This window comes from Podarcis cretensis (assembly GCF_951804945.1).
Source record: "Podarcis cretensis genome assembly, chromosome: 16".
Taxonomy (NCBI): Eukaryota; Metazoa; Chordata; class Lepidosauria; order Squamata; family Lacertidae; genus Podarcis; species Podarcis cretensis.
This window is the reverse complement of record NC_137186.1, coordinates 38010697-38033486: the sequence shown is the minus strand read 5'-3', so window position 1 is coordinate 38033486 and position 22790 is coordinate 38010697. Positions and strand designations below refer to the sequence as shown.

The following is a 22790-nucleotide window of genomic DNA, read 5'->3' as shown; positions in this document are numbered from 1 at the left end:
GATAACACTCTTGCCCTAGAGTATGTGGGAAGAGAGGGAGAGGAAAGCGAAAGAAACGAGGGCCTTGTTTCTTAATCCCTTATCCAGGGATTAAGTCAAGCCATTGATTGAACCATCTAGCATGTTATTGTCTGCAGTACACCCCAGGAGTCCTTTTCCAGCCCAAGCTGTAGCAGACGCTGGGAACTGAACCATGGACCTTCTGCATACAAAGCAGAGACTCTACCACTGAACTATGTTCCTTAATAGTTTGCTAGTTTCTTTAATTTATATCCTGACTTTTCCCTCAACGGAGCCCAAGATTGTTAAAAAAAACAACAACCATAAGGTTGTTAGAACAGTACGATTTAACCTAAAATAAAACCATGGAAAAACAATTTCCATTGCATTCAGGTCTTCTCCAAAGGCATCTGGTTGGACACTGTTAGAATAGGATGATTGACTAGATGGGCCTTTGACCTGGGTTCAGTGGGACATTTCTTAGGTCTGACGAGCAAGGTAAGGGCAGCCTGGTCCCAAATGAATATAAAAGCCCAATTAACAGCTCACAACCTTGTTCTGGCCTAGAAGAATCAGATGTTCCTCTTCTACCTTTTTGCTCCACTCCCCTTTCCTCGTGTGTTTTGTATTTTTAAACTTGTATGCTGTTGGGGCTGGTCCATTAGGATGAATGGGGCACTGTCCCACAAAGCTCAGTCAGTCTTCATTCAAGGCCTCATTCTGTCTACATTCAGCCTATGGGATGATTCTGGCTGTCAGTTTCCTTTTTCATTAGCTTCTCTGTTGCCTTTGTAACACTCAGGGCCATCTTAACCATAGGCACCAGGGGTGCGGGGCACCCAGGCGCCAGGCTCCCAGGGGTGCCAGGCCAAGAGTCCGGGGCCCAAGAATTGGAGTCCAGAGAAGAGCCCAGCCATTGGTCAGAGTGCGCGGCGGGCTCTTCTGCTGCAGGTAGCTCTGCACCGCAGGTTCGGGGGTGAGCGAGCCAGCGAGATGCTGAGATAGTTGCCCGGCCCCATCCTCCTGCGCGCCTGGGATTGCCGTAGGGCCATGGAGAGGCCCGCCCAGCGCAAGCTGCTCACACCACAAGGTGCCTGGCTTTGCTCAGTCGCCGACGCTGATGCCTCGGGCTGGTTTGTTGCACAGGGCTCCTCATGTTTCCAGTTTTCCTTTCCTGAGCAGAGATAAGCGTGGTGTCAGCGGATCTTCGCACCCATGTGCCGCTTATGCTTAAGATGGCCCTGGTAGAAGGTTAACAACAGGAAGATTTAAAGGAACTATTGGACACTCAAGGCAGTAGAGACATAAGATGATCAGAGCCCGCCCAAACTTGAAGCATGGGAAGTCCCATTGAAAATTTATAATTTGGCAGAATATTTGGACTATATGATATGTATTTGTATAATTTGGAATATTTAATGTGATTTGATTGGATTGTTAAAATGGAAAATTTAATTATTATTATTATTTTTTTTAAAAGACAGCCCTGGTAACACTAGCAGTGAGGAGGATGAAGACAGTGCTAGAATTAATTTGCCTGGTTGTCACTGGCTCTGGCCCCACCTACCAGTGGGTTCCCTGCCTTCTGCCCCTCCAGTTTCATTGGGCTCCGACCCCCACTGCTCATGCTGCTTATAGCAGTGTTTCCATCTCTCTCTATATAGATGTGAACCACTGTGGAAGACAGTGAGCACTCACACTTTATAGTGTGGGTGCCTTTTGTGGGATCACACGCGGTGCTACAGCTCCCAGGGAACTTATTAGTAGAAAGGGGGCTGGCTTGCCTCTCAGCGTTATTATTTGGAGGTTCACGCCCAGCCTCAGTAATCAAGTTTCTTGCTGGGAGGTGGCGGCAGCCCCATTTATAAATAGGGGGTGGAGCCTATGATAGCCAGCCAATCAGCTCTGGAGATTCACCCTCCCTACCCTCCCTTTGTTTAATATTTTCTTGTATGCGGGTTAACTTTTTCTTCCTGTTTAGTGGGCGCTGCTATGGTCTTTGACTGATTGCTGTTGAAGGACCGGGAATAAATTTTCCTGCATTGGCAGCTTTTGTCTTCCCCGTAGCAGTTCATCACAACTTGGTTGGTTATGGTCTTGAGTGGAATCCTATACTCTTTTCTTCCCTATAATTGGGGGAGGGGGCGTGAAGTGGTGATTCACCCCTCTGCGGCAGCCATTCCAGGGTCCCCTCTTACAGGGGTTATATAATGGGTGTCACTGGCCATACACTGAAAGGTTATCAGTGAACTAACCTGCATCCGGGGATATGGGCTGGGCTGCCTGCTACACTTATGTCTCGCAGAGCACCCCCATATCCCATTTACCCTGATGTGCCCTAGTTCCCTTGGCTGGGGGTCTGGGAGGGAAACACACCCAAGGCCTAAGCCAAGATCTTCCTACATTCGGAAGTTTAATAAAGTTGTGGCCTAATTTTTAATTCCATAACATTGTCAGAATCTTTATCCCTTTCTTATGATCCCTGGGGGCTGGGGCTGGGGCTGTTGCGCCTGGTCACGCAATAACTGTTTGTTGCCTGTATAGGATATCCTGTTTCTTAATGTTTGGTGTTTTGTTGTGGTTTTATATATGCTGTAAGCCACCCAGAGTGGCTGGGGAAACCCAGCCCGATGGGTGGGATATAAATAAAATTATTATTATTATTATTAGGGATGAATTGCATATGTTGCTGGTGGTGTTTTTGATGATGATGTTATGAGCCCCTCCACACTCTAGTCTGAAGCTATGCTTCTGTGCAGAGACAGATTTTTAGTATTTCCATCAACAACAACCTTGTAGACTAAAAGCTTTGCTTTTGTAAACATGGGGGCTGGGAGTTGCTGATACCCTGAAAAAAGTCTGCATTGGGAAGGAAGTTGCTATCGTACAGAATCTGGGTTGTATCCATTACTGCTGATGTCCCCTACCCAGCCCCCACTGGGCACGCTTCCACACCAGCTGTGTGCACAAATGTATGTTTTTAGATAAAATATTCATGCATTTTGTTACACTGCTGCTCTCTGTTGATCACAGCTATTATACCATCTCTGCTAAGTAAATTAGCAAATAAATAAGTTATCGTAGCCATAGGGCCGAGTACATAATGTTGCTGCATTTTTAATTTTGGTTTTAAAAGGGATGAGACTCAAATTGCACAGGACAGATTGCCTCTCTCTCTCTCTTTAAAAAAATCTTAGATTTTGTCGACATAGCATGGGTCCCTCCCACAATAGCTGTTTCCAGAAGCGATGGCTGGATTTCCTTCTTGATAGCTTCAAAGCTCATCTTGAAGCAGTAGCTAGAGCTCATTCATTACGTACAGGGAAGTGAATATCTGCAGGGGACTGGATGTCTCTAGCACTGGGGCAGTGACCTCCAGCCTGCACCACCACTTTCCCCCTCCAGACTCTTCATTTGGCCCTCCAGACTCTTCCCCAAGCCACACCTACTTTCCCCAGGCCATGTCCCTTATATAAGACTCCTTGAGTATTTTTGCCTGGCTGGGATGTGTCACAGAACTGTGATAATGGCTCCATCTGCACTGCACATTTAGAGCAATCTCATTCCACTTTAAATAGCAATGGCTTTCCCCAAATAATCCTGAGAATGGTAGTTTACTAAGGGTGCTGTGAGTTGTTAGGAGACCCACTTGCCAAGCTGTAATTCTCAGAGTGGTTTAACCGCCAATCCCTCTTCCCAGGGAATTCTGGGAATTTTATCTCTGTGGGGTAAATAGGGGTCTCCGAACAACTCTCAGCACCTATAACACACAGCTCCTGGTATTCTTTGGAGGAAGCCGTGACTCGTTAATGTGGTAATATACTGCTTTAAATGTATAGTGAAGATGGGACCTTAGTAGGTGCATAGATGATACAATATTTTGTTGCAGGCTCCACTCACCAGAGTTAATTTTATAGATGAACCCAGAGAGCAAAGAATGGGAGAAGTGCTGATCATTAGTCTTCATTGGAACAAGGTCCTCAGCACTGCCTCCCCATTACCCTCTGCCTCATCCTCTAATGGAGTGCAACTTCTCTTGCACAACAAGCGTGAATGCTGAGAAGCAAATGGCTGGCAAAGGTCCAGGCGGAAAAAGAACCCAGTGCTTCCCACCCCAGCAAACTGACAGCCCTCCAAGTGACTTTCAGTTTTCATAGACAGAATGCCTCTTGACAACAATGAGAGAGAGAGAGAGAGAGAGAGAGAGAGAGAGAGAGAGAGAGAGAGAGATCAGCCAGCATTTTCCAGCACTCAAGAAACAGAACAAAACTTTCTTGACAAGCTTGGCATGAAACAAAAATGAAAAAGAACCTCTCCAGTTTAAAATTCTCCCACCTCGCAGTAAAATTTCCCTATGAAATGGGAAACAGTCACCAGCCAATAATATTCTCCTTCCACTGCCTCTGGATGACCTATTTATTGAGCATTCATCCTGATTTAGAAGCACAAAGCTTATGTGGAAGGTAGCTTATACCTGGTCTTCTTCAGGTGTTTGTTCTGATCTGTTTGCAGGGAGGTTATACAAGAGTGAGGAATTGCCCTGATTTGCTGATGGGGTGCTTATGCACCTTCCCAGTAATCATTCGATCACTCCACATTTCCCCACCACTTTCCTACCTGCAAAAACTTTTTTTAAAAGTGGATTTGTTGTGCTGGGGCAAGAGAGCACTTTAATTGTCTAAAAAGCTAAATTCACCGGTATATGCTTAGATGCCTCCTGCAAAATACTGACAGTCCAAAGGTATAGAATTCAGTGTGTGTGGCTCTAAAACCCACACTTCCCCACACTGTCACTCACTGCCTTTAACTGGCCAGCTTTTGGATTGCCTTTGTGCCCACCTCCCACCTAGAATGATATACTGTATGCATAGCTGCCTCCAGTGCTGTTTTTTCTTTTAAAAACATGTTCAGGGCAGCCATAGGCAAACTCAGCCCTCCAGATGTTTAGGGACTACAATTCCCATCATCCTTGACCACTGGTGCTGTTAGCTAGGGATGATGGGATTTGTAGTCCCAAAACATCCGGAGGCCCAAGTTTGCCTATGCCTGGTTTAGGGGTACTTTCATTTTCCTACTCATTTTCCTACTCTCATCTTCCTACTGACTGTTATCAGGAGAATCAGGAAAGGCATAAGATGTGTCCCCAAAGAAAGTCCTTGCAGCTTGAAACACTGCTTGCTTAGAAGAAGCCAGTGGCTGCATAAAAGGCAATCAGAGCACAAGCTCTTTGAAGGACCACCCTATCCATTTACCCACACACTAAGTTCTGCAACCCTCCTTGTTTGCCCACCACCTTGATAACGGAGAATAACAGGGATGAAAGAAAGGGTATTTTCTGTGGTGGCCCCACAGCTCTGACACTCCATTACTGTTCATCTCTGGAAGGCTACCACACAGCAAACATTTTGGAAGGCCTTGTAAACACTTCTTTTGCAGTTGTCAAATTTGCAATTTTCTTGCTTCTTCTGTGGATAAAATGTTTTAGACGGCTAGCATAATATTTCTTTTACTGGCTTTTGCTGTGAGGGTTTCCCAAAAAGATGGCCCAGAAATATGATTAAATAGATTAATAAAGGGGAGGGTCTTTAATCTTGACGACTTAACCCAAACGGTAACACTTTGACAATTGCTGCATGCTAGTGCTGTAACAACTTGCTCCTTCTGCCTCAACTGTAGTGTTGCTATCCATGGTCCTTAACCGAATGAACTCTGAATCAGCACCATGGTCCTTGCCATAGTTCCTAATAATAATAATAATAATAATAATAATAATAATAATAAATTTTATTTATATCCCGCCCTCCCCAGCCGAAGCCGGGCTCAGGGCGGCTAACAACAATAAAATAATACATTCTAAAATCATTTCATTAAAAAATCACTTCAAATCAAATTGATGGAAACCATTGGGGTAGAGTTCTGTGAAGATTGCCAAGGAGGGAGTCAGGCTGTGCCCTGGCCAAAGGCCTGGTGGAACAGCTCTGTCTTGCAGGCTCTGCGGAAAGATGTCAAGTCCCGCAGGGCCCTAGTCTCTTGTGACAGAGCATTCCACCAGATCAGAGCCACAGCCCAAAAAGCCCTGGTTCTAGTTGAGGCCGGCCTAACCTCTCTGTGGCCTGGGACCTTCAAGATGTTTTTGTTTGAAGACCGTAAGTTCCTCTGTGGGACATACCAGGAGAGGCGGTCCCGTAGGTACGAGGGTCCTAGGCCGCATAGGGCTTTAAAGGTTAAAACCAGCACCTTAAACCTGATCCTGTACTCCACCGGGAGCCAGTGCAGCTGGTATAGCACCGGGTGAATGTGATCTCGCAGCGAGGACCCCGTAAGGAGTCTTGCCATGGCATTCTGCACCCGCTGGAGTTTCTGGGTCAGTCTCAAGGGCAGCCCCACGTAGAGTGAGTTACAATAATCCAGTCTGGAGGTGACCGTCGTGTGGATCACAGTGGCTAGGTCAGGGCAAGAGAGGTAAGGAGCCAACTGCTTAGCTTGGTGGAGATGAAAAATGCCGCCTTTGTTATAGCTGCAATCTGTTCCTCCATGGAAAGGGATGTGTCGAAGATTACACCCAAACTCTTAATGGACGGTGCTGGCACTAATTGTGCCCCTGCAAGAGATGGGAGTTGCCCCCCCCCCAATCCCATATCGTCTCGTCCCAGTATGAAAGGAAGGAGGAAGGGAGAATAAGAAGCTAATAGAACAAGCAGTTGGAGGAGGCCAGGAGTGGGCACCTGGAGTTTACATCTTGATTTGCAGTATGTAGCTAAATCTCATGTGCTGCAGGCCTTTAATTTTACTTTATTGATTAGCTAATCAATGCATTGTTTAAATGCCAGGCAATTAATCAGCTGGAAATCTTTTAACTGGTTAGCAGCCCTAATAAGGGAAGTCACAATAATCTTGTGCTTTCCCAGCGTATTCTATTTCTTAGCAAATGGAGGCAACGGGCAAATAATACTTGTCTTTTCACTGAACTATGCCTAATTATATTTAGCATTACAACTCTTCCAAGCAGAGAGTCCTGAGCTGAAGGGGGGGCAGGGTTGAGATCAAGAAGTGGGGTCTTAATCACGATTGAGACACATTGATTATGATGGGTCGGGAGAGAAAAGAGAGGGGAACTTTCCACATTTACAGCTTTTCAGAGGGCGGAAAGAGAAGCAGCCATGTGTGAAGGCGTGCCACAGATTCTATTTCATGTCCTGATTAATTTGCATTTCTCATTACTGCTAGAGCTGGATTATCTAATACAATCATCTTATCAATTTTGTAAAGGATGTTTTTTAGAAAATGATGACTGGAAGAGCTGGTGGCCCCCACACAGTGTAGCTGCCCACATTGTACTGCCATAAAGGGGTGGAACATGTAATGGTGCTCCTTCCCATAGCATGTTTTCCCGTCCCTCAAAGAAAGTTGTGCATCTTTGTTTTTAAACTCTCAGCTGGTTTGATATCATAATGGAATAAGGTGTATTCGTCTCCATCGTCCACACTAAAATGTTGTTTCTTTGCCTCTAAAATGGACATCCTTTGCCTGATCTGTCTGAAATTTAGCGGTTATGAAGTCACGCCTCTAGGCCATTGCTTGCTCTATCTATCACAGGCATAGCCACACTCAGCCCTCCAAATGTTTTGGGACTACAACTCCCATCATCCCTAGCTAACAGAACCAGTGGTCAGGGATGATGGGAATTGTAGTCCCAACACATCTGGAGGGCCGAGTTTGCCTATGCCTAATCTATCATCTTTCTTTCTTTCTTTCTTTCTTTCTTTCTTTCTTTCTTTCTTTCTTTCTTTCCAACCACATATACACACAGTTAGATGCAAGGCAAAATCCTAATCATGATCCATTACCTCACATCACAAAAATGTTATTTCAATTTGTTTGCAAGTGTTTTATGTTGCTCTCCTTCATGGGAAAGTGGATATTCTTTTTAATTTTTTAAAGTTTTGATAGCTTGCATAATTGAATTTTAGCAATGCAACCGTCATGTGGCACATCAAAAAGAGCCGTCTGTCTACTGCCACTTTTTCTGAGAGTCTGGATGTTAGCAGGGTGACCACTTCAAAGGCACTTCAGAAGAGGCATCAAGGATCTTAAAGATAGCTCTGAGGCATCCGAATTGAGGAGTGTGGCGCACTCCCCACACACCCCCTGCTGTCTTAGAGATGTCAGTGTCTCAGGTCCACCGAAAATGATTGACTGGCATGTATTTTAAGGAAGGCAGGACTGCATGTGCATTTCTAAACATTCCAAAGTGGTGCCTGCAATCCCGATTTTTCTATAAGAAAGGGCTATTTAATTAATGGTTGTCTCTATGCAGAGACTTTAAAACTAAGCCACTGCAATTCATTCAGGGTGAATCAGAGTATTCTCTGGTCCCTGCATCCTATTTCTTCCACCCACTCTCAGGACTTTGTCTTAAGTGATGTTGTTTGGGAAAGGAACAAGCGGCTGGAAGCAAAATTAAATAGGCAGCTTTATAGGCATGGCATCTAGGCATGCTTGGTGACCAAAAATGGAACCAGGTCAATCAATCTCCAACCTGGTGCCCTTTGTTTAGGACTACAATTCCCATCAGCCATAGCCAGCATGGGCAATAGCCAGGGATGAAGAGAGACACAAAGTCCAAAACATCAGGAGGGCACCTGGTTGAGGAAGCTAAAGTTGTATTGCTTAGGGACCATGCAGAATAGAGGTAAAGGTAAAGGGACCCCTGACTGTTAGGTCCAGTTGCTGACAACTCTGAGGTTGTGGCGCTCATCTCGCTTTATTGGCTGAGGGAGCTGACGTACAGCTTCCGGGTCATGTGGCCAGCATGACAAAGCCGCTTCTGGCGAACCAGAGCAGCGCACAGAAATGCCATTTAGCTTCCCGCCGGAGTGGTACCTATTTATCTACTTGCACTTTGACATGCTTTTGAACTGCAAGGTTGGCGGGAGCTGGGACAGAGCAATGGGACCTCACCCCATTGCGGGGATTCAAACTGCCAACCTTCTGATTGGCAAGCCCTAGGCTCTGTGGTTTAGACCACAGAGCCACCTGTGTCCTTATAACAGAGGTAACTAAACTTTTTTTAACCCAGGGGCCACATTCACCCTCAGACATCTCTCTAGGGGGCACATGCAAGTGGTGGGCATGGCCAACCTGCACCCCACCTTCTCACCATGCACACACCACACACATGGGCAGACAGGTGAAGGAAATACACAGCCATCCTGCCACAGCTGATCTGTGCAATTCAGCTGAAGAAGGGGGCTGTTGTCCCTTCTCTACTCATCAGATGATCATTCTGATTGCCCAAAGGGCAGGTAACTTCCATCTATACCAGACCACTGGGCCAGGCAGAGAATTTTCAGTCTTTCCACCTATCTCAATACTGTGCATGCTCTTTTCTAATTGCTGCTCCTGACAAAATGGGTTGGAACTTGGATGAAAGGCAGCAAAATTGACTTGGGGGCTGGATAAGGCCCCTGAGCTAGGATTTAGCCACTCCCGATGCATAACATCATGCATAAAGGCTGGAGAGATAGCAAATTAAAAGGGGATTGCTGCAACCACCGATTAGCGGTTACAGTGAGCCCCTTTGAAGTCCATTTGCAGGAGCAGTTTGAATTTGAACTGTGCCTGCAAAGAAACAAAGCAAGACTCACAACACACCCTGTTCAAGGCATGCTGTCAATGACCATGCTAATCAGGCGATCGTTGTCGAGGACAACCCCTCTTGGCTTTGTTATAAAGTTGGGTGTCCAGACATACCTTGTAGCAGCTTTACTAGGGAGATCCCAAAGAGCAGCTGATCATCAGAGGGCACCCTATCAGCTCCTATCAGCTGATTGGCATCTGCTTGCAAAGGAACCATCACTTATCATCATAGCTGTCAACTTTTTCTTTTTCTTGCGAGGAATCCTATTCTGAATAAGGAAATTTCCCTTTAAAAAGTGGGAAAGTTGACAGCTATGCTTATCATGCAAGGTGTGGATATGGTGAGCATGCTTTCAGGGAACCAGACAGAGGTGAAATTGGGACCTTTGCCAGGCCTAATTAGGTCCACAAGGTAGAAGTTGCCCACCTCACTTAGGAGAGTATCCTTAAGACAATCCTGTTAAAGTTGGGAATTTCTTACTATACCCATTCTGCAGATTGTGGTGGAAGCAGGATGGCTTTTATACGCTTGCCCAGCAGATTAATGCCTGGGGTAAGATGAGCTTTCCTTCACCCACACACAAGCCCTTACATTTTAGTTTTATAGCTCTGTAGGTTTGTATGTAGCTGTGCTCTGAGTTGCACACCTTGCCACTTAAAAAACACTTGTTTTTCCACAAGTGTTTGTGGCTGTGTTTTTCGTCCCTTCCCTTAGCTCTGGTGCTGAGTGCATACGTGGGAGTGTTCGCAAGTGAAGTTGGCCAAAGGGCAATTTTAATCACAGGATTATGTTGATAAACAGAATCCCTTGCCTAACAATGTTCCGCTGCTAATCAGCTGTAATCGCCACTGTGGATAATAACTCTAATCTGTGATTGCAATGTCAGGCTGGCTCGTAATGTGGCTTCACAGTTTCTGAATATGCAATGAAGTCCATGTTGTTGTGAGTTCTGTTGTGGAGTTTTGTTCCAGCACCCTACAAACTGTTTCTTCCCTACTCATGCAGCTTTTTAAAAAAACATCTCAAGTCTTCCAAAACAAAGAAAGGCTTCCATATGTAATACTGCGTCCAAAGTGCTCACTTTTATTTTATTTTATTTTAAAGACCAAGTTTCAAGTCCTTAATATTTAACATATCCATGCCTGAGACTCAAATCAATTTGCTTAAATAGAAATGTGACTGCTTGACTTATGTTAATAATATTTTCATAGTCATGATGTCTAAATGTTAAAACAGGGCTGGGGAACTTCAGATTCAGGGGTGAAATGCAACCTTCCAAGTCTCTCTCTGTGACCCATGAGTCTCCTCCAACATCATGCCATCTCCCCAGTCATACCCTCTCTCCCAGACCTCACCTGCTTTCCACCTCCCTTGAGTCTTTTTGCCTGTGCTATGACTCTACTGGGATGCGGGTGACGCTGTGGGTTAAACCACAGAGCCTAGGGCTTGCCGTTCAGAAGGTCGGCAGTTCAAATCCCCATGATGGGGTGAGCTCCCATTGCTCAGTCCCTGCTCCTGCCAACCTAGCAGTTCAAAAGCATGTCAAAGTGCAAGTAGATAAATAGGTACCGCTCCGGCAGGAAGGTAAACGGCGTTTCTGTGCGCTGCTCTGCTACTGTGCACTTAGTCATGCTGGCCACATGACCTGGAAACTGTCTGCAGGCAAACACCGGCTCCCTCAGCCTATAGAGCGAGATGAGCGTGCAACCTCAGAGTCGTCCGTGACTGGACCTAACGGTCAGGGGTACCTTTACCTTTATGACTCTACAGTAAATAAGTACTGTTACACACAGTGCATAAGTAAATGGTAATTTACTCCTACAGAATGCAGTGATGACCACCAACCTGGATGGCTTTAAAAGAGGGTTAGACAGATTCAAAAGGTAGAAGCTATCAATGGCCTCTAGCAATGATGGTTATGTTCTACCCTCCATGGTCAAAGGCAGCAATGCTTATGAACATCAGTTGCTGGAAACCACAGAAGAATGAGAGTGGTGTTGCTCTCAACTCCCGTTTGCAGGTTTCCCATAGCCTTCTGATTGGCCATTGTGAGAACAGGATGCTGACCTTTGACGTGACCCAGCAAGCTCTTCTTATGTACTTACCAAGGAGATCTAGAACATAAGGGGGTGGTTGTCACTGTCAACACTAGCATCTTAAACTACAAGGGATTTTATTTTTATTTCTTAAATAAATTTTATTAGAGTTTGCAAAGAGAAATACAAAACTTAATCAAATATCTTTTTTCTCCAACATCAATCTAAGTAAGATAAAAACATGATGAAAAACAAAAAGAAGAAAGGTGAATTCTAAAGGCTGCTTCTAGACTTGCGTAGCATGGAGGGAGTGGGGTGGGAAACAGCAACATAAGAGGACCACAGACTTAAGCAGTGCTGCTGAAATGGTTGTAGTCAGATTACTACATCAAAGAGGGAGAGAAAGACCTGCCTGCTGTGGAATATGGACATATGGAAGGCAGTTCAGGCTCTCTTGAGAGACTAACAGTGCAATCATGTACATTGGAGTGGTGAACCTCAAGCTCAAGGGCTGAATGTGGCCCTTCAGGCCTCTTGGTTTGGCCCTCAGGACTGTTTCCCAGGCCACACCCCTCACTGATCCGGCTTTACACCATATTTGAGTGTTTTTGCCTAGCTGCTCTGTGTCATTGAATTCTTGATTGTCCGGGTGGAGGAGAGAGAGGAGTGAGTGAGTGAGTGAGTGTATGTCAGAACTGGCCTACTGTGCAAAAGCAAGATTTGCATTCATAGTGGAACCTTGGTTCTTGAACGGCTTAGTTGATGAACAAATCAGCTCCCGAACACTGAAAACCTGGCAATAAGTGTTCCAGTTTTCGGAAGTTTTTTGGAAGCCAAATGTCTGATGCGACTGTCAGCTATGGTTTCCAGGGTGCCTGCACCAATTGGAAGCCATGCCTTGGTTTATGAACGTTTCGGGGGTCAAATGGACTTCTGGGACAGATTGAGTTCAAGAACCAAGGTTCCACTGTATTTCTTTACTTACTTTTGCCTTGGTCCCTGCCTACTGCTGTCACGTGGCCCTCAGAAAGTTGCTTAGATGGAATGTGGCCCTCAGCCTGAAAAACTTTCTCCACCCCTGTTCTCTCTACCCATATGTAACCCCCATTCAGTTCAATGGGATTTACTGCCAGCCTCTCAGGTAAGCATGTCTAGGCTTGCAGCCTGAAAGGCTAGCACAAAATGAAATCTCTAATCAGTATTTGTAGTTGGGGGAATAATTTATTTTTGAGTTAGAGAGAAGCAATGAAATTTCTAGGATCTGTGATGAAATCAGAAGCTCTTTGGGAGTTTGGTTGAAAATGCAACTCATCAATCACATTTTAAACTCTGCCTCTCCTGCGTGGGATTAAATGGGGGGGGGGGGCAGTTTCTGTGCTTGTACCACCAATTCATTGTGCCTATCAAGTCATTAGAGAAACAAGCAAGAAAAATGCTTTTTAATGTTGTTGCCTGTTAATTATCTATTTACATGAAGTAATTATGCTCCCCTTTGTATACTGGGAGTGTTTGGGAATTAATTAATTCCTGTCTGTTTGCAGCAGAAAAAGAAGCAGCTTTACCTGCACTTGAAACTTTATCATCTCAACTTCAGCTATACAGACCCTAGAAAATGAAGGCCCCTTGGTCAAAGAATTGGCAAAAGGCTTCCATGTAAATATAAAGTCGAGTCACTTCCCTTCTTTCTCCTGCTCTTTGCTTTCTGTTCTATAGTCCTTCCTGAAGGTAAAGTAAAGCACCTTACAGTTAAGTCCAGTCACAAACAACTCTGGGGTTGCAGCGCTTATCTCGCTTTACTGGCAGAGGGAGCTGACGTTTGTCTGCAGACTGTTTTTCCAGGTCATGTGGCCAGCATGACTAAGCCACTTCTGGTGAAACCAGAGCAGCGCACAGAAATGCCGTTTACTTTCCCACCGGAGTGGTACCTATTTATCTACAGTGGTACCTCAGGTTACATACACTTCAGGTTACATACGCTTCAGGTTACAGATTCCACTAATCCAGAAATAGTACCTCAGGTTAAGAACTTTGCTTCAGGATGACAACAGAAATTGTGCTCCGACGGCGCGCCAGCAGCTGCGGGAGGCCCCATTAGCTAAAGTGGTGCTTCAGGTTAAGAACAGTTTTAGGTTAAGAACAGACCTCCGGAACGAATTAAGTTCTTAACCCGAGGTACCACTGTACTTTCACTTTGACATGCTTTTGAACTGCCAAGTTGAAAGGAGCAGGGACCGAGCAACGGGAGCTCACCCCATCGCAGGGATTCGAACTGCCGACCTTCCGATCGGCAAGCCCTAGGCTCAGTGGTTTAGACCACAGCGCCACCCAAGCAAGATGCAAACTCTCCTGTGTTATGATAGTGCCTTGTGGTAGGAACCAAGGTTTCCACAACTCATCACATGGAGAGAAGCAGTTCTGTGGGGAGTAACAGATCAGGGATGGAAACGGAGAGCAGCACCCACTTTTATGTTATCATTGTAAGAGCAAAACAAATCAAGTGGCACACTCCAGTCTTAGGTCGGTCACCAAAACAATATCCATAGGTACCTGCATAACTCCCTCAGATGGCAGTGTGCCTGCGGTGCCAGTGGATAGCCCTTCAGAAATCTACAATCCATGAGTGACGGCTTCCTCATTTCCTGAGTAGGAATTCTCTTGCGTTGAACATGCCAACATTCCATTGTGTGGAAGCATTGAGTGCCTACTGTCCCTCTCATTCTGAACAGAGGAGGAGTGTGACGATCTTCTCCCTGTGGCTGCTGATGTAAGTGCTTTTTCTTCCATCGATGGGAGACACACCCAAACCATGTTGTAGTTCTCTTTTTCCACTCTTTTAGATATGGCAGCCATTTCATGGTATGTCATGTCTTCACGACAGCCATTTTGTGACTGCTGCCCATGACATTTGTTCAAAATTCCAAATGTGTTCACTGGCCCTGAAAGGTTGGTGGTTCCTGATATACAAAACTAGGTGAAGCAAATATTACAGCTAGGTCCTGTTTGAGTTTCCTTGTCCTTTGAGCTCTCCCTTTTTAGTTGGATCCTGTTTCCTATTGGTGCTTACTTCCTCCACCCATCTATTATTGTCAACTCCTCCCCTCCCCATTTAGTAACATAATAATATTTTATATATATATACCCTGCATATCTCGCTGGGTTTCCCCAGCCACTCTGGGCAGCTGCCAACAGAATATTAAAAATAGAATCAAACATTAAAAACTTCCCCAAACAGGGCTGCCTTCAGATGTTTGCTAAAATTCAGGTAGCTGTTTATCTCCTTGACATCTGACGGGAGGGCATTCCACAGCACAGGTGCCACCACCAAGAAGGCCCTCTGCCTGGTTCCCTGTAAACTCACTTCTCACAGTGAGGGAACCACCAGAAGGTCCTTGGAGCTGAACCTCAGTGTCTGGGCAGAACGATGGGGGGTGGAGATGCTCCTTCAGGCATTCTGGGCCGAGGCCTTTTGCACCATCATCATGAATGCAGAAATCATTGTGAAAGTACAAGACCTCCCTGCAGAGGGGAAGGGTCGTGGAGAAGTCCAGTTGCACCAGGAAGTGATCCAACCATGGCACTTCTTTTAGAAAGTCCTTTCTTTTGTCTACGCTGAATCTTCCAGCATTCAGTTTCATTGGCTATCCACAAGTTATAGTGTTTTGAGAGAGATACTAAAGCATTTCTCTATCCATTTTCCCCACACTTCTTTCATGTTGCTTCTTCCTCCCAAGCTACCTACTTGATTCTGTCTCATGGTCTCTGGTGCCATTTGACTAATGGGAATGCATGTTACACAGACCTGTGATTCCCAGCAGCACACATGGAGGTGGAAAATACATTCCTCTTGCACCCCTATGATTTATGAACTTGGACAGTTCCTAGGCTAATAAATCACAATTGATTTTGACAGAGATGAACTATTAGCCTCCCACTCCTGTATTCTGGTTGAGCTAGCACAATAGTTACCCATCCCAGACTAATGTCAGTCATCTGTAATGATGCTAATGGTACCTGTTAGATGCTTTTTAATGAATGCTCCTGAAGCTGGCTATTCTTGCAGTTTTAGATGCTGGTTTATGTGGGAGTGTTTGGGGGCAGGGATATAAAAATTCAGCAAGCCATTAGCACAACAAGCCATGCCTTTGATTTCTTTCCTCCCAGATGTAAGTCCCCAAAGTAATTAATCAAAATAAATCCATTCATATGCAGGTTTTCTGTAATGAAACCATTAGCCGAGGGCAGGGGATTGAAGTGTCTTAATTACAGATACGATAAAAGACAAGTAGACCATTTTGCATCCATGAGTCGGAATGGAACCAGTGAAATTCCATAAGTTAGTCCATAGCTTTGTAATACCCATTCGTAAACTCGCCAGAAGTCCTGGAATAGGAAAGAGAAATGGTTCACAGTGCAAACTTTGGTATAGCTACCAAAAAAAAAGGCCCATTGAGAAGCACCTGCTTCCAGAGAAATCTGCAGCACAGATGGGGAACATCTGACCCAGGAGCCATATGTGGCCCTCCAGCCCTCTCTATCTGGCCCTCAAAACTCTCCCCAGGCCACACCATCTCTCCTCAGGCCACAGCCCCCCACTGGCCTTGATTCACAACCTCGCTGAGAGCCTTTACCTGACTAGAATGTATCATCAATCTATGGTAATGCCTCTTGCTTGTCTTGGCAGAGGGTAGAGAGAAGTGTTTGCAGAAACTAGCCAACTGTACAGAGGTAGCATTTGCATGAATAGCACCATCCAGTTTTGCCTCTGGCTTTGCCTGCCACTGGCATGTGGTCCCTGGAAAGCTGCCCAGAACAGAATGTGGCCCTTGGGCTGAAAGACACTCCCCCCCAACCCAGCTGTAACTGTACAGTGGTTAAGTGGGAGGGGTGTGGAGATGGCAGAAGAAGGGGGTGGTTATTTCAGGACAGAGTGAGCTTAATAAGCCCAATGCCAAGTGGTGTTGAAATGGAGGATATACCTACAGTGTTTCCCTCATGCTCTGGCTGCAAACCCACTCCAAACCAAATCCATTTGGGCATGCAGGAAGCACAGACATGTGTGCTGCCTTTGGTGGGTCCCCTTAAAAGGCAGCAAGCAAATATATATTTAATAATTATAATAGGAATAGACTAGAATCATAATATCAGCATACACAATCATGGTAGGTGGGAACATCACTGGGAATGGGCAGAGGTTGCAGCTTCATAATAGTGCATGACAATGTTTGAATAAGATATCCTAGCTTTTGGTAAAAATGATAGCCAAAGGGCAACTTCACCTGAGATGACCTCATTTCCCACCTCAACTGTTTCATTCTTTTTTCTTTTGTTCCTCAGTGGAAGGAATCAAACTGGCAGCAAAGCATCCGAAGATGGGGGGGTGGGGGTTAGAGGGGAGGGTATGGCTTTCAAACAATTGGAAATGAAGCAGTGGGTACCTTTGGACATTCTTTGATCCATATTTAAGTCGATAACAAACAAAAAATCCCTTCTTTTTGACCTCTGTTGCTGCTTTTGCAAAATGTTCCACTCATTTTCTAGGGCTGCAAGTTGAAAACGTGCATCCGGCAAACTTTGAAGTTCTTTGCAAAAGGGAGACCAGGAGATGGGGTTCAACAAAGATAAAACTACATGAAAAAGCAATCTGCTTTTCATTTAGATCAGAACTCTTTTGAAAGAAACTGTGTTCATGAAGAGCTGCCTTTCAAGTTTTGGAGGTCCTTTCTTGCTTTTGCCTGGGCAGTTTCAACTGGGGAATTAGTCTAGGTCCAGGGTGGCCAAAGTGGTAGCCCTCAAGATGTTGTGGACTGCAGCTCCTGTCATTCCTGACCATTGCTCATGCTGGCTGAGGCTGGTGGGAGCTGGAATCCAACATCTAGAAGGCCAAACATTTCCCCATCCCTCCCTTAAAGCGACGCTGTCCATGGTGCTTCCTAGAATTTCTGTGGATAACCAAGACCAGGGGTAGGCAACCTAAGGCCCAGGGGCCAGATGTGGCCCAATCACCTTCTCAATCCATCCCACAGACGGTCCAGGAATCAGCATGTTTTTACATGAGTAGAATGTGTCCTTTTATTTAAAAAGCATCTCTGGGTTATTTGTGGGGCCTGCCTGGTGTTTTTACCTGAGTTGAATGTGTGCTTTTATTTAAAATACACCTCTGGGTTATTTGTGGGGCATAGGAATTCATTCATTTCCCCCCAAAAAATTCCCCTTTAAAGTCGTCTAAGCTAGGGAGCCAACCCTGTGGCAACAAGCTCCATAAATCCATAGTGCACACAAGAACATTATAAAGATACAATACATATACATTGGTTAAGTCTGGAAGGTGTAGAGCAGCCTTTCTCAATCTGTGAGTCCCCAGATGGGAACTACAACTCCCATCACTCCTAGCTAGCAAGGCCAGAGCTCAGGGATGATGGGAGTTGTAGTCCAACAACATCTGGGGACCCACAGGTTGAGAACCGCTGATGTAGAGGATCCTTCCCCTACCTGGTTCCTTCCAGATGTCCTAGGGCAGCATGATCTAATAGTCACTGGGGGGGGGGAGCTGTTGCCCAACAGCACTGAGAAAGTACCAGGATGGGCAAGGCAGCTGTAGAACTTCATTTCAGGTTTCCTCGTTATCTCAAGAGCTCCGCTCAAACAAAGCAATGGCAGCAATCCTTTTGCACTGTTGTTTGCCCTGCAGGACACAGAGATACTGAACACTGCGATCCTCACAGGGAAGACAGTTGCGGTCCCCATCAAAGTGGTGTCGATTGAAGAGAACAGTGCTGTGACAGACATCTCTGAATCCGTGGAATGCAAGTCCTCTGCTGAAGATGTCGTCAAAGTAAGTGACAGGATTATCACCCCACCACCACTAGTGGCCTTGAAATGTGCATCTCCCAGGGGCTGAACCGGCTTCTTGAGCTATTGGATCTTCATGATCCACATGCCTTCTTGGGTCAATAACTTTGTACTGGCTCTTTGTCTTAACTTTATTTCTTGCATTTATATTCCAACTTTTCTCCAAGGAGCTCAAGGTGATGTCAGTGGTTCTTCCCCCAGCCCTCACTGAATTCCCACAACAGCCCTATGAAACAGGTTAAGCCGAAAGGCAGTAACTGGACCCAGGTCATCCGAGTGTGAATTTGACTCCTGGTCTCCCAGGTCCCTAGTCCAATGCTGTAACCTCTATACTCCCACCAGCTCACTCTCCACTGTTTGGTCACTGACACTTCTTCTCCTTATATATGCATTGCCTGCATTTTCAGTGGGTGAACAGCAAGTCAAAGGGTGTCCTAAAGCAGGCATGGGCAGTCTCCAGACTTGAAACATCTATGTGTATATTTACTAGAGCCCAGTGGTCCATCAACCAGAGCCCAGTGCAAAGCAGTGGCCAGGGAAGTGGCTGGAGTCAGGTACAGGCTCAGCCAGCACATCACTCTAAGCCAGACCATGGCTTAATTCTGGACCCTGCGGCCCTCTGGATATTGTAGGACTTTAACTCCTTTCTGCTCCAGCCAGCGTGGTCAATGGTCAGGGATGATGAGAGCTGTAGTCCAGCAACACCTTCAGTCATCTAGTAAACAAGTCAAGTTATTTGGACCTAAAAGGTAAAGGGATCCCTGACCATTAGGTCCAGTCGTGACTGACTCTGGGGTTGCGGCGCTCATCTCGCTTTATTGGCCAAGGGAGCCAGCATACAGCTTCCAGGTCATGTGGCCACTTCTGGCAAACCAGATCAGTGCACGGAAACGCCATTTACCTTCCCGCCAGAGCAGTACCCATTTATCTACCTGCACTTTGACGTGCTTTCAAACTGCTAGGTTGGCAGGAGCAGGGACCGAGCAACGGGAACTCACCCCATCATGGGGATTCGAACCGCCAACCTTCTGATCGGCAAGTCCTAGGCTCTGTGGTTTAACCCACAGCGCCACTACTGATATCCGAAACCAGACTGGGCAAGGGCAAAGAGGTTCATTCTGACCCCAAAGGCAGACAAGGAACCTCAGAAGCTTCCTTACACTGAGCCAGGCCACTGGTCCATCTTGTACTGGCAGCAGCTCACCAGGCTCCCAGATGGGGGTTCTTCCCAACCCTACCTGGAAATGCTGGGGGTTAAACCCAGTACCTTTCACATGCAAAGCGTGTGCCCTGAGCCATGGTTCTTTCCCTAAAAATAAAGTAGGGTTCCAGGCCTCATCATTCTGAATAAAGGGCTGAGTCAAGTCGGAATGTAGGGAATTGCCTTATTCAGAGTCAGACCACTGACCCATCTAGCTCAAGGTTGTTCATGCTGGCTTTCCAGAGTTTCAGGTCTCTCTCAGCTGGGAAATGCTGGGAAATGAATCTTGGACCTTCCTCATGCAAGGCAGATGCTTTTCTGCTAAGCTACGACCCATCCCATGGAGTAGCAAGGAAAGAAGCAGAAAATGTGACAGCCAGATTTGCTGGTCTGCTCTTAGATGGCAGGGGGAGCGACTAGAGCCTTGCCGCCTGCCCCCAGTTGCTTCTCTAAGTGGCTTTCCAACAAAACCAGTCCCATAAAGTATTTCTTTGATCAATAGGTTGGTAATACTACCCTCCTCGCAATAAAAGTTACACGACTCAGCAGGTAACTGATGTCCCTGCTTGATCTGCCAACTGTCTCCCCCCAACTTCGGCTTCCGCCCTTGACAGCCCCATCGCTCCTTTGCGCCTAGATTTACGTGTGCCTTCACTAGCTATAGACGTGCTAGACCTCCAAATGATGTCTCTAACCTTTTAAAAGTGGACCAAAATATATTTACAGTGGCACTAAAACATGACTAAGAGCTGAATCTTGCTTGCTAAGCTCGGTTCCACCAAGAAGATCTCTCTGTGTCTATTAATAATGGCTGCCCCCTGTCCCTGACAGCAGACCTCTCTTCACTTGCTCAGAGCCTAGGCAGGGCTCGCCTTCCAAGCACGGTGCTTTTCAAATCACACAGTGGGTTTCAAACTGCTTTCCAGTGAACCTGAGGCCCCCAGGTAGTCTATCTAAGAAGGTCTATAGGAAGGGTCAGGTCTGCCAGGTTTGAGCAGTGAGCCCATAGACTGGGAGTAAGTGGGAGAGGGAATGGACCTTAACAGTGACCCCGGGCTCACCTGCTTTCCCAGAAGCCTCTCTGCATTAGGAGCCAACTTGCTACCACTTCCCATCATACTGCTGAGAGTCAGAGGACTCTGTCCTGAAAGTCTCAGAAAATCCACAGCTTCCCTTACAGAACCAGAGCCAGCGGCTGCTGGACCAGGCAAGACCCTTTAAACTGGAAAACACTTCTCCCACTGAAGATGGGGAAGAGCGACGGTGGTAGAGCACACTTTGTCGACATGCAGAGGGCAAGGAGGCAAGCTGGCTAGCCCTGGCTGGGCCATCTCCTTGCAGCCGTCCCACTGTGAAGACCCATCCCCTCTGCTCCAACGTAAATCAGTGACCTGAGCTTCAAAGCCAGGGCACACTATCAGCAGATCGAACTGTGCACACAGAATAGGCGTGAGGCTTGTGAAAGCATTCTACAACTACAGATTTATTCATCATAAATCAGGACAAAGAAACATGTCATCGCTCTCTTTCTACGTCTTCTCAGAGAGACCAGGAAAAGCAAAAGCTATACACACAACGGAAGTTCCCAGCAAGCTGTGCTGGAATGTAAACAGACATGTGACACGCAACAGTTCCACACATCTGCTCATTAAGGTGGAATGGAAATCTCAACACAATTTGCATGCAGGAGGTTCCAGGTTCAGTCACAGGCATCTCCAGGAAGGGTTGGGATAGGCTGCTGGATCTGAAATCCCAAAGAGCCACTGTGAGTGCAGATAGAACAGGAGCAGTCATGTGGTGCCCTTGAGTTGTTGTTTGACTCCAACTCCCATCAGTCTCAGCCAGACTGGCCAATGGTCAGGAATGAAGGAAGCTGTAGTCCAGCCAAATGTGGAGAGCACCATCTTGGCTACTCCTGATGTAGACAATGCTGAGCTTGATATGTCAGTTGTCCGATGTTGGGTTGAAATAAATGACAGACGAGTGGTGGGTGTCATATGGGAGGCATCTCCTGAGCATGTCTCGGGGAGTCTCTTTTATTGAATATTACAGCATTGCCACATATGTGCTTGTTGCTGATTGGTCAACACAAGTACAAAGTAAAGGTTGCATATAAGCATTAATCACCAATAGATTAAAGGCTGGGAAAGGGAACACAGAACTAGACAGGCATGGAAACCTCCTTATTAAATTATAACTAGTGATTAATATAGCAAGACTTAAACAATTACTAATGATTAATATATAGCATTCATCTGTAGATGTGGTCAACCAAGCACTAAGAACAGGTCAGGATGCAATGTCTCATAAACTCATGGTGAACTGAACATTCTAGGGTGATGCGCAGAAGCAAAACTTTCCTTCAGTCCGACTTGGTTTGTAAGGAAACTTACTATGTTTCTCTGTTTTCCCCAAACTGTGGATAGTGTTCCTCCAAGCAGCACATAAGGAATTTCAAAATTCTCTCTCCCTGTCTCTCTTTCACTCTCTCTCGCACACAAATCCAGAACCAATTGCCTAGTCCTGAAATAGACACTCTCCTGTTTATTTGTGTGTCTATTTAAATTAAAGCGAATGAAGCATTCTCCACCATATAACTCAGAAGCATCTAACTTTGACAAAAAGAAAGCTGACAGAGGAGAATTTCCTAAGGAGATCAGCAGGTAATTGTTGCACTCTTAAGTTTAAGGGGGGTGTTCCTTCCCCATTAGCAGGAGCTGAGTTTTTAAAAACTCTGCATCTGGGGAGTCAGCCTTGGGGTGGAGTGGGGGTAGAGAACAGAGAGAGAGAGAGAGAGAGAGAGAGAGAGAGAGAGAGAGAGAGAGAGAGAGATGTGAAATAATTTATAAAACCGGTGTTCAGCTATTTCTTTAGCACCGCCAAGCTGTTATGATGGATTGTTTCAAAGTGCTTAATAGCACTGGATTGCTACACTCTTGTCAGATGCAAATTATTGAATATATGTTTTTTTCAGGTTGCAGGCTGAGTTGGCTTTCTTAGCAGATTAATCAACTAAAGCCAGCTGATTTGTTGAATTGGTGAGGTATTCTCAAGGAAATGTTAT

At 45.8% G+C, this 22790-nt stretch overlaps 1 protein-coding gene and 1 long non-coding RNA gene across 3 annotated transcripts in view; one reads left to right on the top strand and one right to left on the bottom strand.

Moving 5' to 3' along the window:
* The window catches only part of LOC307205126, a 449333-nt gene that overhangs the window by 280911 nt on the left and 145632 nt on the right, over positions 1 to 22790 (bottom strand). The window lies entirely within an intron of this gene.
* The window catches only part of LOC307204694 (transmembrane protein 132C-like), a 254340-nt gene that overhangs the window by 203154 nt on the left and 28396 nt on the right, over positions 1 to 22790 (top strand). For both annotated transcript variants that reach the window (XM_079956509.1, XM_079956510.1), the window contains exon 5: positions 18365 to 18508. In XM_079956509.1, the coding sequence (XP_079812635.1) occupies positions 18365 to 18508 (144 nt within the window). The remainder of the gene's footprint in view (positions 1 to 18364; positions 18509 to 22790) is intronic.